The sequence below is a fragment of the Habropoda laboriosa genome, unplaced genomic scaffold, assembly GCF_001263275.1.
Source record: "Habropoda laboriosa isolate 0110345459 unplaced genomic scaffold, ASM126327v1 scaffold178, whole genome shotgun sequence".
Classification (NCBI taxonomy): Eukaryota; Metazoa; Arthropoda; class Insecta; order Hymenoptera; family Apidae; genus Habropoda; species Habropoda laboriosa.
In genome coordinates, this window is record NW_017100289.1 from 352,522 (window position 1) to 367,431 (window position 14,910).

Below are 14,910 nucleotides of genomic sequence, written 5' to 3' on the forward strand. Positions count from 1 at the left end.
GGGCACGTCAAGATACAGGGGGTACAGTGAGCCTCAAAGCAATGACATTCAGCATTGTAAACGACATTACTGACTTCTGCGATACTACCGTTTGCTGAGGTTCATAAAATGTGTATTCCATTGTGTATTGTAAACATAACATACACTATGCACGCAACAAACACAATACACGCAAACCATTGAAAAACAATCACTGTAGATTACAAAAGAAACTAAAGAAAAATAAATTAAACCTATATTACAAGTCCATTAAAATTTAATAAAATAAATTTAACTGATAATACCAAACTAAAACTGATTAACTTATTACTTTATAAATGTTCACGTAATGTATACTTGAAGAAAGAGATGAAAATGAGCTGGACAAATGAAGCTTAATATTTTCTTGAACAAAATTCACTGTTCTTTTAAATTTTGATAAAAAAAGGTACGCATTCCATTTAAAGAATTCAAGGATCCTTTAATATCTCGTAAACAGATTATTTAAACAAAAGCGTTTCAGTATGATATTGTTCCTTCGATACCGCGTATTTCTATATAAAATACTTTTTTGTGAAATACATACTTTAGAAGTTATTCAGGGTGGACAAGGTATGTGATTCGTCCTGTGTAGGTATACATACTCTCCTTGGAATGAGAAAAGCAAAATAAAAGACCTTCAATATGCGTACGGTTTCCCCGTAAGAGTAAGCTGAATGTAGTAGAGCGAGTTTCGAAGAAGAATTCGCGAAGAATGTTGCGGACATTTGACGAAATGTCTAAGCGTATATTATCGTTCGTTCACACCTTTCCGAATGTGAGGAAGAAAAAAAAATCAAAGAATGAGAGATTTTATTCTAAAAAGAACGAAAAGACGATTTCTAAAAGAGAAAAAAAAAAGAAGGTAGGGACATTTTTTCTCTCCCCGAATTTTGGGTAAGTGCTTTGTCCGGTCCTCGATGTGCTAGGACATCTCTAGGCAGGGTGTTACATTTAAACGAGAACGGTGGAATATTTCACGAGGAATTAAAGCTTTTAAAAAAATGTTCATACAATAGTTGTTTCGTATAAAGGGGCACATTATGTGGTACATACAATTTTTCTATAGGTGTAATAGTGGGGGAGATATGAAAGTCAAGTTAATTTTTATAAATGGAACTCTGCGTTTTTTTTTCTTCATAACATGGTAGCATTTGTTGAGACTAATTCAACGACCTGCTACATCGTATCATTCCTTGTAGTAAAGCCATAAATTATTGGGTTTGAAGTAACGTCACCTTGTATCAGAAGGTATCAGTCAGCTGAACGTCTCGTGACTGTGCTATCTTCTCGTGCCAGACCGATTCAGTTTTTAACCAAGTGTACTTGGTATGGAAATGATGCTACTATTTTAGCAAACATAAAAAATTAAACATTACTTCAGATGGCATTAATAATCGATTTTAATTTTCACTTTCCAGTGGAAAGCTTTCACTATTGAACTCATAATGACAAAAATTTATTAGTAATTTTTTTATATACCTTATGCTTCACCGTGTTCACTATCGTTAAGAATACACTTTTGAAATTTTTTATAAAAATTCTCTTTCGACATTTTTCAATATTCTTTCCGGTATTTTCTGGTAATTGTAATTTTTTGCGTAACTCGTTTATATGTTCTATTGGTGTCTGGACAACTGCCTGTTTCTGATAACTCTATAGGAAGAACTCACATAGTGAAAGATCGGACTGTTACACCCTCAAATATTTTCCTTCTTAGTCCTTAGTTATCTGTATTTACGAGTCACCCACTTTCACCATTACTCATACTGGACTCTTCACCTTCCAACTTTCCTCTCAACTCTCCTGCATAGTCACAACCCAAAGTCCATCTTCCCAGAACTCTCCCGACTAGAAATTTCAGTTAGGCAGACATTAGGTCCGCATTAGGCTAGCCTAATTTGCCTGTTAGGGCCCAATGGGGCAGCCCTATCAGGCCCGCATGCGGTATGTAACGCGGAATATTCACGACCGCCTAATTGGGAAAGCCACGTTAGGGCCGCATTAGGCCCACATTAGCTTTATTAGGCTGTCATTGGGAGACATTAATAAAATTTCAAATCTTGTTGAAAGCTCTCACGCAAGTGTACGTCCAACACTGAGATATCTGTAAATATTCCTACATATAAGTTTCAGAGCCCCACTCCAGCTAAACTCCACCTAATTTAGGGGTGCGCTAGGCCATCCCCATTTCAGCCACGTATGGCAACTGTTAGGGATGCCTAACTTAGGCGTGCGCTCGGCCATCCCCATTTCAGCCACGTACGGCAACAGTTAGGAATGCCCAACTTAGGCATGCATCATTCCTTCCGAATTAGGACCTAATGCGGTAACAATTAGGCTTGCAGCATTTAGGTGTGCCTAATCGTTTCCGCATTAGGCCCACATTCATCTTTAGGCATGCCTAACTGAAATTCTAGTCGGGCTTAAATAGCCCTATTTTCTCCATTTCCGCGTTCATTCTCTGGTTTACCATGTGCACGTCACGTAACGTCAAAATCTCTGTTAAATAAAGTTCTGTTTCTACGCAACGACGATCCTGCTTAAATAGCCCTATTTTCTCCATTTCCGGATTCATTCTCTGGTTTACCATGGGCACGTCACGTAACGTCAAAATCTCTGTTAAATAAAGTTCTGTTTCTACGCAACGACGATCCTGAAGTGTTTTAATTCAGTGATACCCCAATATCTGCTCCTAGTTTCGAGGAATCGGAGCAAACCGGGCATCACAGAACGATCTTGCGGGCCATGCAACTAACCCACCAGGTCCAATCTACTTAGCTTTCAAACCACAGATTTAGCCTTAGCATTGCTGACATGGCATTCAAAATACTGAATAAATACGTTTACAGAAGCCTCAAGTATGTAAGTTTGTGCATTAACATTTTCCTCAGACAAAAAAAAAAGGATCTAATTATTTTTCGGTTATGAATTCCACACCAGACCATAACAGATTATCGGTATTGGTCCAATGCGGATTTTTACAATAGTTGCCCATATCCTTGAATTCTGATGACAAATCATACTGTTTGTATGGAAAATGCATTCATCTGTGGTTATCAGATTGCGAATAAAATTTAAATCATTAACTGTATTGTCGAATATCCCCAAAGGAGAATCTTTTCCATGTCCAAAATCTTGCGGGAAAAGTTTTTGTACATCTGTTACTTTAAATAGTTTCAACTTATTTTTTTTGAAGGATGTCACGAATAACTCTTCTCGGTGGACCACAATCAACTGCTACGTTACGATTTGTATTAAAAGCGGCCAATACATTAATTTCATCATCCTCTCACCACGTACAATGTCGACGTTTTTGCCGTACAGCACTTCCGGTATCCCTGAATAACTGAACAATTCTGTGGAATTCACTACTAATTTCACCGTAGAATAAGTACCCCTCGCCCCGCAGGCGAACTAGTTCTACTTTTTTCTGGATAGTTAACGATGCTATTACCAAGTTGAAAATCACAACCACTAATAATATACTAATAATGAAAAGTACAAACTACAATAATGTTATACACTAAAATACAAACAATAATAATGAAAACTACGGAACAGGCAGTTCGCTTATAAACTGAAATTATTGCTCTTTCGACTTTTTCACTTGTTGAAGACGCATGCTAAACTGGCTATTTGAAGCCAGAGGGATAAATGCAAAAGGCATAAGGGAAGATAAGAAGTTCGATCTTTGTTTACGTCTACAGCGTACAGTTTAATCGGTGTCATTCGATGCTGTTCATTGATGAAGTCACGTACTTACGACACAAGTTGACGTGATTTCGATCCCACTAATTTATGGCTTTACTATTATACAAGGAATGATACGATGTAGCAGGACGTTGAATTCGTCTCAACACCCGCTACCATACTACGAATCAAAAAATGTAGGGTTCTATTTAAAAAAATGAACTTGACTACCCACACAAAATTTGTATAACCACATAATGTGCCCCTTTATACGAAACAACTTTTGTATGAACATTTTTTTGATAGCTTAAATCTCTCGTGAGATATTTCACCATTCTCGTTTAAACGTAACATCCTGCATATATTTTTTATTTTATCTTTTTTATTTATTATTCTTAATCCTTGCTTTTCGGCTTAGGATGGCTTTCGGTTTACATCTTTCTTATACATTTCTAATTTCTTAATCCTATTGCGATCTATCATATATTCATATTACTTTTTATATGTACAAAGTATATCCTTAAATACTACCTTTTGCACTTTCATACCGCCTTTTTCCTTTTGATTCTTGCATATTGTATTCCTATTAACTATTATATATTTAATATCACCTTTTTACATCCTTTATGTTTTGTACTGATTTTTTGCCTTTATCTCCTCTTCTCTGCTCTAATTCTTTCACCTGCATTTTTTGTTACTGATTTTGATATTTCTGTTTAATTTCCACTACTATTTTCATTTCATTTCTTCATATTCTTCCAGTGTGTGTCACATCTCTTCCTTTGCCCAGTGCTGATTTGCATCCGTTTCGTTTCCCACTCTGAACCTGGCTATTAATTCACTCTTCTTTTTCTTACATTCATTTTTTCTATTACTACTTTTGCCAGTTCCTCTCCTTCTTCTTTTATTCCCTCACTGTCATCCCCTTTGCTCCTACCTGATTTAGCAGTACTGCTCTTTTCTTCTCTTATCTGTTATACTTCTCTCACTATCATTCTTCTCTCTCTCAACTTCTTTTATGCATTCCACCTGCCACTTCTTGATACTTTATTGCTATACTAATTGTTTCCATGTTTCCTGCATCTATTCCCATTGTAGCATTCATTGCGCTCCACAACTCGATCACTTAATCTTCTATATTTTATCTCTCTTATACTGTTACGCACTTTCAGTATTATCCCCCCACCCTTCTCGTCCTTCTATTTTTCTTCTCTTTCTTTGCTGGAATGCCTTTTCATCTAAACATGTTTGGTAATTTTCTACCGATGTTTTTCCACATCCCACCATCTGCACATGTTTCTATTAGTGCCACTGTATCGAATTCCTCTTTCCACGTTTCTTCCTCATTCCATATAGCCACCATATTTTAAAAACATACTCTCAACCACTCTTTCATTTTGTCCTCCTGCCACTGATGTGTCTCCCTGATCTGTTTTTTGTCTCCCTCTCCTTTTTCTCTAATCCACCTTCTATCGATATACATTTTCATGTATTCCACTCTCACCTTCCTTCCTTTTTTGGTCTCTTATCTTGTCGTCTCCCTCAATTTATTCTGTATGTCCTGTTGTTTTCATAATTAAGTCATTATCGACATATATTCCTTTCTTGAACTCCCTTTTTTCCCTCATAATCTCCTTCTTCATCTCCCAGTTATCTATTTTTGCTGTCACCATGCGTTTTCCTGTTCTTGTTTTTATTACCTTTGTTTTCCTCTGTGGCATTCATATGTAAATTTTCTTTTAAAAATTCCTTAACCCATTCCAGGGTATTCTCCTCTTCAAGTTTTATTCCTTTTATTACTAAATTATTCTTTCTTTTGCCCCACTCTCTCTTTACATTCATATTTCAAGTTCCATAATTTTTTCCTCGAGAAGTATTTTCTCTTTCTTTCGCTCTTGCCTTTTTTTGTTTGCTTCTTTCATTTCTTTCTTTCATTTTTCAATCTCCTCTAGATACACCTCTTGTCTTTATTTCATCTCTTCTTCTACTCTTTCCATTCTTTTCTCCATATATTTCTTCATCTGCTCTATCTTTTTCAAAATTTTGCCTATTCCCTTACCTATTTCCCCGTCCTTGGTTATATATTTTTCAAATGTTCCCGTTTCCTCCTTATTTCTACTTCCTAACGGCCTGCCTGACGCTCTTTCTGTCCAGTTTCCTAACCTCAACTCCTAACGTATCCCTTTTTGTGTCCCATTCCCCTTGTCCTTCTTTTTCAGCACTTCCGTTTCTTTGCTTTCTTACCTCTATTCCCTTCTTCTTTTCTTTCTTTAACTTTATTTTCTTTTTATTCTTTACTCACTCTCACACTAATTTTTGATGCGATTTCTTACATCCACCTTCACTCATTCAATCTCCAACCGAAAGCCCCACATAAACACACACACACACACATACATTCTCCTTGTTCTCTGGCAAACCAATATCCTACGATGATACTTTATCTGTATCATATTACCAGTGCAGCTGTGTTTTTAATCAGTTACAATTCAGTTGCTATTCCATAAGGCTATTATTACAAGACTTTCCTAACCGTGAAGCAGACAATGTGTCCGAAGCAGAAGTTTATAATGAGAATAACATATTTTCTTGTTATACATAATTTTTAATGTTTTATTTCTCAAGTCTGAACGTTTAGATTTTAGATTAACTTTTAATTTATTTTAAAATGAAATCATTATCCAATAAAAAATATTAACAAATAACTAAGTATACTTTATGAATATGAAATTTATATACACTTTAGCAACTAAAAATTACAACAGTGATGCAGTTATTTGTTGCCAGAAAAGTGAGCTGACTATTTCTAGTGACTATCGCTGCAGCAGCTCGGCCCCACAGAGCGCTCGGCTTCGAACCGCTTCGTCCGCAAAGGGTTAAAAGTCCATTGGATTTACATAAGACTGAATACGACTACTGTATAATTTGTATTATTGATTATTTTTATCGGTGTTTAATATCATAGTATTTATAAACACTGACAGTAGTATAGTCTTAATATTGTAATACATTAAGTTTTTTCACATCATTTGTTTTCTAAAATGTTACAAACATTAAGAAGTTTTATATTAAACGATTTTGTTGCACTCTTTTATTTATTTGTCTACGGAGAATCCTTTCTTTTTTCGTTGTAGCACGAACTATACTCGAAGTTTCAAGACCGATTTTCGCGAAAACGAAAGATTAAATGCAAAAATGTTGTTATACGCTTTTAATTTGTTACTTTTTTTTTATTTAAATCGCTCTCTTTCTACTTGTCCCATCAGTTATATGGTAACTAGAATACATGCAGTGTGTTAGGCAACAGTTGGTAAAAATTTTGAGGAGACGATTCCATAAACCCAGACAAAACAAGAAGAAAATCAAGAATATCAAAATTGCGTTTAAAGTTTCGTCTTTTAGTTATTAACATTTAAAAATATCCCTGTGGTCGAGCAAACCTCCTTACACCAACGGATGTAGGGCACCTCAAGTCACGGGGAGTACAGTGATCCTCAAAACCAACGACACATGGCCTTAAGCTTACCTCGAACAAGTCGTAGAGAAGAAGATAGTAACATTCGATACCATAAACGCCATTAACCCTTTCGCTGCGGCAGATTTTAATACATAACGCGCATGGTAGATCCAGATGTTCCACTACGGCCTCAAAATATTTTCTTTTGGCCGTATCGTTTTAAAACTTGTTTTATTGAATTGAGGTGGAAGTGCGCAAAAGATAAAATTAAGGCTTACATTCAGATGGAAGTGCGCCAAAAGACTCCAATAGCACAGTGCGAACAAATTTTCAAAGCTTCTATAGGTGCCAATAGCAATAAAAAGGGTAACGACTTCTGCTGCACTACCATTTGCTTAATCGCAGCACAGATGCACATCGGAGAATTCTTCAAATGTATATTTGTATCTTGATCTGCCCTGTATTCATTAATGTTGGGAGGTTTGCAGGGAGTTAGGGATATTTTTAACTGTTAATAACTAAAAAACGAAGCCACAAATGCAATTTTGTTATTCTTTATTTTCGTCTTATTTTGGCTTGTAAAATTACCCCTTAAATTTTCTACCAACTGTCTTGTCGAACATCCAGTATATTATATCGTTATTGCACGGTTATTTCAGTAACGCCGTTAGTACAAAGAGTAATCTAAGGCAGGTAGGTAAAAAAGTTTGAAGGGATACTTCCATATGACAAATTAAGACGAAAATAGAGAATGGAAAAATTATGGTTTGTACTTCCTCTGTTAGTTATAACTAGTTAAAAAATGGGCTGTCCAGGACCTGATGCTCGGCAACCTGCCCAGCATCGGTAAATGTAGGGCAGGTGAACGCACGGGGATGCAGTCGTTCTCAAAGGCAGTGGCACGTGGTTTCTAATTTTCCTTTTAGAAACGATGGAGAAGAATTCTGTGATATTCGACTTTGTAAACGCTTATATGACATTTTATCAACAGAATGGTCGACTGAATATTAGATCTCTCTATTCGTTGAAATGTATAAAGCCATATTAAAACTCACACTACGGGTTTTTCCAGTGGAGAAGATTAATGTGCTTTTCAGCACATAAGCATATCTATATGAATAATCTAGAAATGTGCACATCGTGATTATCGACAAAAGTATTTACACACATGCACACATAAAAGTCGATATACGCTCTATAATAATTCCAAAGTAGACAGATTTACTGTTTAACCGACAATTTTCTTTATAAAATGTCGCGGGACAGTTTACCAAGCCAAATGTCGCTGGATTCTTTACCACAGTTTCTACAGAGCAAGCTGAAAATTATGCTCCATTGGTTATGAGAGCCACTGGACCACCCCTGTTGTAAGCTGTCCTACATTCACGGATGTTGGGCGGATGGTCAGGCTGTAGGCTATTTGTTAACTGGTTATAGCTAAAATATGAAGTTGAAATCACAATTTTTACATATTTGATTTTTGTCCTAGTTTATTATATAGAATCATCCTTTGAAATTTCTCCTATTTGTTGTCCAACATCTTACACGTAACACAGTGTACCTTAAATTATTAATGGACAAAGTCCCTTGCAAAGGTTTTTCTTTTTGTATGTACTATTAATGGAAATATCATTCTTCACGTGTGTACACGTATGTTTGTGTAGATATGACAACAAATTTCTTAGCTTACGATATAACAGAAATATAACGAAAAATAGAAGTTTAAAGCTTAATTTGGATGAGATAATTTGTAAAATTTGGGAAAAATTCAAAAAGTCTAACAAAATTCTCATCAAATGGAAGACATAATGAAAAATTTATTTTACAATAGTTTATCGCCGCCAGTGATAAGCTGTGGTTCATGCTGGAGATGTATTCGTTCGTGGACTACTTTACGATACCACCGTCCTTCGTGTCGATATATCTCGATCGGACGTGGATCGGACTGAGGTTCCTCCGAGCCCTACGACTGATGACGGTCCCTGACATTCTCCAGTACCTAAACATTCTAAAGACATCGAGCTCCATTCGTCTCGCCCAACTTGTATCGATTTTCATCTCCGTCTGGTTAACAGCTGCTGGCATCATTCATTTGGTAAGATATTCGTTGCTGTTTTTACATTTAACGTTCTTTCTCGTGTACACTCTCACGTATGGTGAGAGTAGTAATTTTTACCGAAAGTAAAACTAGCAGTTAATTTTTTTTATTATTCACCGACATTTTGTCGTTTACATTTTTTCATTATTATTCAAAATTTTATCGTTTTTAGTGATATTAAATTAGTTGTTGAGTAAATAATACTTTAAGTCACAGATAACGCAGTTGTTCTATGGAATAATTGTGCTACAGTTAACTCATCATTACTATGCACATTTTAAAAAGATTCAAAGAGGACTATCAAAGTGGCATGTACTGTATATAGAAATATGGCTAACTAGGGAAATATAAAACATTTAAACCAGTTTCAATTTGAGCATATCATATTCTTAACGATATTTTATAACTATGGAACGTGGTATGCTGCTGTGTTTAGTGACAAAGTTTCCCATTTATAACTGTCAGGATATTTACCGAATGTGAAGTTAACTTGAAAAATTATTGCAAAATTCTTAAAGCCTTGAAAAATTTCTATTTACTTTGAAACCATATATGTATGTATATTTTAATTGGCCAATTAATGTCTATAAGGTAATAGAAATAGCAAAACGGATAATAATCTACATCAAATATAACACGTGTTCTAATACTTACCACTAACGCTTATTTTAATATAGACGACAGAGTTGGCGTGACACCCTGTGTATACAGTATACAGGGTGAGGTGCATAAAGATTGACAGTTGAATATTATCCAAAATATTTTAGACGGCATAATTTTCAGTGCAATTTAATCTTTTGTGTGTAAAAATGCCAAGGAAATTATAAGATCATTTCCTTCTTTCTAACGGAATAGTATATTTTTTAATATACATAAATGTATTTCACATTTAGATATATTCAATTACTATAGTAATTCGGTCAATCAATATTATAGGTAACGAAAAAGGAATTATATTTTTCCAATCGCAATTACTCACCCTGCTTTAAAAAAAAATTGATGACCTTGAAATATCCTTGACACCTTCGCATTCAAGAAAGTAAATAACGTCCAAAAGTGTGCCTCTAAAATACAGTAGGACACCCTTTTTTTTTTTTACGTGGGGGAAATCCTCATGGACACCCCGCCCCCTGGGGAAGGGGGAGTAGTGTCGGACTCTTACCGACTAAAACCCCACGGCAACCCTCGTCGGACGCGTCGGTGGGACTCCGGGCTCTCGCGTAGCGAACGGAGGGGTGCCGGACCGCTATCCGGGGGAGCCTGGGTCCCCTCCCAGACTCCCCACGGTCCCGGGGCCTCTTGCCGCTTTTGGGGAGTGTACACTCACCCCCCGCGCGGCGGGCTGCCCCGTCACTGGTGGGCGGGGATTTTACTTCCCCGCCCACTGCAGCGGTGCTGTTCTCACTCAGCGCCGCCGCCTTACTCCGCGGCGTATTACACGCCCCGGGGACGGGCCATGCCTTGCTAGCCGCCCCCGCAATGTCCGGCGAAGAGGGTCAGTCCGTTCTCTGACCCTCTCCGCGGCCTCCTTCTGTGACATCGTCTCCTCGCAGAAGGAGGCCACGGCGTTCCAAGACCTCTCACCCGACAACATGGCGGCAACTACCGCCGCCGGGGAGAGGTCCCACTCGATCACTTGTTGGAGAACACGGCGCTGCCTGGAGAATGCAGGACACTCCTCCAGGGTGTGCTGCGCCGTGTCCTCCCCTCCGTTACAGTGGCGGCACTGCGTCGTCGCCTCCCGACCAATCCGACGCAGGTACCCACCGAAGCACCCGTGCCCGGTGAGCACCTGCGTCATACGGTAGGTGAGTCTACCCCGCGTCCTGCCGATCCACCTTTTGAAGACCGGCAGAACCGCCCCCACGGCGCGCATATTGGCAGAAGCCGGCAATGAAAGCCGGCCCGGCCACGCCTCCAAGGCGCGCCGCAGGACACCCTATAACGCGGGAAATATGATACAAATTAAGTTCAACCGACATCGCTTTTTGGGTCAAATTTAATCAACCCAAAATTTCAAAGTTACAAATTCCGAATTTGTATGTTCTGTTTTTCTTTTTTTCGCGTTATACAGTGGCAGTAGCAAATTTTGATCGATTTATACGGTGTCCTACTGTACTTTAATTTTGCCAAATAACATTTTTTAATACAACCAATATTTTTGAAAATATTTCATTGTCATGCTGTACGTGCCTTGCCCTATACAATTGCTTAAATAACGAGAATGAAATAATGTTTGAATGTAACAAAACTATCTGGATAAAATACAAAGTAATCTCATATTAATGAAATAATTTTTTATTAAAGATCTAAGTTGTGCAACGTAGTGCGAGCCTGATAGTATATTTAAAATAACGTTTATTAAATAATCAACGTTAATGCAGTATCGTTCTTTTGTAATACGATTTTAAACTTTTCTCTTAAAAATTTGGTAGAAGTAATAATGCACCTTTGAAATGTGACTATTAGTAACTTTTGCAAAATTATAAGTTTCTCAAAAATGTGTGAAAGCATAACATCAAACATTGTAGGACAACACAAAAATGAGCAATTTATTTTGATCCTTTAAGGGGGTCTTCTAGTGTGACGGCCGTTTCTTTAGGCCTTCTTTGCTAATTTATTAAAGAAGTAGGGTAACAGTTATTAACATGAGCTTTATTCCTATATATTTACTTGTCCTTGAAGAATCCTTACAAATTTTTTTTTGTTGAAAAATAATTAAATATGGCTGCTGTGGCACACGTCAAACAGGAGCATGAAAAAAAAAGTAGGTCCATGGTTGCCATGATTTGAGCTGTTCTGCTTATCAAAAATAAAAAAATCCAATTGATTCTTATTTAGTATGCATGTCGCTATGGTCGGTAGTAGAATAAAAGAAAAATATTGAAAATTAAAAAAATGGCGGCACTTTGAATACGAAGTATCGATTTTTTCGACTTTTTTTCGTCTTTCAGAGGCTCAAAAAATCAGAAAAATTTATATTTTGGCATAATTCTACTACCGACCATAGCCACACATGTTCTGAAGACATGTGCAAAATTTGAGTTCGATTGGTTCGGTAGTTTTTGCCAGATCGTGGCAACCATTTCAGAAAACATGCTCCGAGAAAAATGCGTTTAAAGTTTTCAGTGCAATTTAGATTCTCCCTTGATGTGTCACACTAAACGAGCTATAACTTCGTTATTTTATTGAATACAACTATAAAACTTCAGGAGTACATTCTTAAAGAGTTGTACTTTCGACATATGCAAAAAAATAAAAATCGATTGTTTGAAACTGTCACACTAGAAGACCCCCTTAATCCAGAGCCGATCTCCAAGTAGTTATATGTGAAGTGGTCAGACTTGAGCACGCTGTGATATTCGAGCAGTAGACCACGCCTACTCGAGCAACGATTCTGTCACGTTATGAATGAGTAGTGAATTTATTATTTAGTGATAGCTCGGTCCAAGAGTGAGTACTATGCCTCGAAGGTAGAAGGATAGAAGATAACGAGAAATGTGTGCCCATTCCACATCAAAACGCTATCCTTTCCTATTAACCATGTACTTAGGACATGATACCTTTTTCATTATACTCAGGAGGCTTTGGATTTTCTAGAAAATTGTTCTTCAGCTCAGGAAACTATTTTCACTGTTTGAAAATTAAAGATAAATTTGTATATTGTAATTTTCTTGGTAAAACATAATTTTCAACATTTGAAAAAATATTATTGTATTGCTTGGTGTTTTCTCTACAGTGTCAAGCTTTTGTACGTTATTCATTCGGAAAATAATGTCTCAATAAACCATTAAATGCCGCATAGCGTGCAGGGCTCCTAAAGACGATCGACCGCATTCCTCGTAAACAATTTCATTCGAACGATACTTATTCGTTTTCTGTATTTATTTTTATCAAAATGAACTTTTAAGATTAATTTTTAATTGCAGATGCAAGACCAATTCGAAAACCGATTTTTACGTATTAAGGACAAGAAAAAGTCTGTAATTTTTAAAAGAACAAGTTTGCGCAGTAAATTTTATGTTATCTTAATTAGGTTTTAGAGAATATTCTGGACGATAAAGTAAGACTGGATGGCTTCTAATAATCCATATGTATATTAAAATCTGATCCATGGTTAGATGATATAGCTAAAATTGTATGAATTACAATTTGATTTCCGATTACGTTTTTATGGTCTTTCAGAGACTTTGGAAAAGATACAATAAATTCATGTCTAAAGTCGGACGGATTGATTTGCGGTCTTCTTGCTGCAAATTTTTTTAAAAAGAACATGCTTGACTTGCTATAGGACCCTTACACGTTTTTTAAATATAACGTGTGCACAAAATAGACATCGTAAAAAAAAGTTAAAGTATTATGATATATTTTCTTCTGATTTATATAAATAAAATTTCACTTACAAAACAAGAACAAATATATCAAAACCATTTCAAAAGATTTGCGTATTTTTGTACGAACTTTATTGGGGAAAAAAGCGTACAAAGGAATAAATTTAATCATCGATGTAACTTTCTCTTTTTTCAATGACTTCTTGCCATGGTTTGAAAAATTCGGTGGGTTCTGAATTAAGAAATGTATCGATCGCAGTTTTTGTTGCCTCGTCATTTCCACGTAGAAAATTATTTAAACTTCTAAATAAGTAATAATCAGAGGGGGCTGTGTCAGGGGAATACGGAGGATGTGGTGAAACTTCCATGATAAATTTTTCAGTTTTCCGGAAGTGACTTTCGCGACATGCGGTCTAGCATTGTCATGTTGAAAAATTAAGCCTTTTAAAAAACTGAAAAACTTATCACGAGAAGTTTTACCACATCTCCCGCATTCCTCTGACATGGCCCCTTCTGATTATTACTTATTTAAAATGTTAAATCATTTTCTACGTGGAAATGACGGAGCAACAAAAACTGCGATCGATACATTTCTTAATTCAAAACCCATCGAATTTTTCAAACGATGCATCGACCACTTGGTGAAACGGTAGCAAGAAGTCATTGAAAAAGGAGGAAATTACACCGACGATTAAACTTATTTCTTTCGTAATAACCCGACTAGAAGTTTCAGTTAGGCAGGTATTAGGTCCGCATTAGACTAGCCTAATTTGCCTGTTAGGCCCGCATGCGGTATGTAACGCGGAATATTCACGACTGCCTAATTGGGAAAGCCGGGCTAGGGCCGCATTAGGCTTTCCCAATGACTATCCAACGAGGCCAACCGCATTAGGCCCATGTTAGAATAGCTTTGTTAGGCTGTCATTGGGAGACATTAATGAAATCTCATGATGTATGCCGTAAAAACTTTTATCTTGTTGAAAGCTCTCTTATGGCGACCTAACCTCTACACGCAAGCGTACGTCCGACACTGAGATGTCTGTAAATATTCCTACATATAAGTTTCAGAGCCCCACTCCACCTAATTTAGGTGTGCGCTCGGCCATCCCCATTTCAGCCACGTATGGCAACAGTTAGGAATGCCTAACTTTGGCGTGCTCTCGGCCATCCCCATCTGGGCCACGTATGGCAACTGTTAGGAATGCCTAACTTTGGCGTGCTCTCGGCCATCCCCATTTGGGCCACGTACAGCAACTGTTAGGTATGCCCAACCTAAGCGTGCGCTCGGCCACCCCCATTTGGGCCACGTATGG

The 14,910-nt window shown here is 37.1% G+C and overlaps 1 protein-coding gene across 1 annotated transcript in view; it reads left to right on the plus strand.

Moving 5' to 3' along the window:
- The window catches only part of LOC108573794 (calcium-activated potassium channel slowpoke), a gene marked incomplete at its 3' end in the record, with an annotated part of 119,647 nt that extends 110,384 nt beyond the window's left edge, over positions 1-9,263 (plus strand). Inside the window, exon 4 of the mRNA XM_017936268.1 lies at positions 9,000-9,263. Within this exon, the coding sequence (XP_017791757.1) occupies positions 9,000-9,263 (264 nt within the window). The remainder of the gene's footprint in view (positions 1-8,999) is intronic.
- Positions 9,264-14,910: the final 5,647 nt, after the last annotated feature.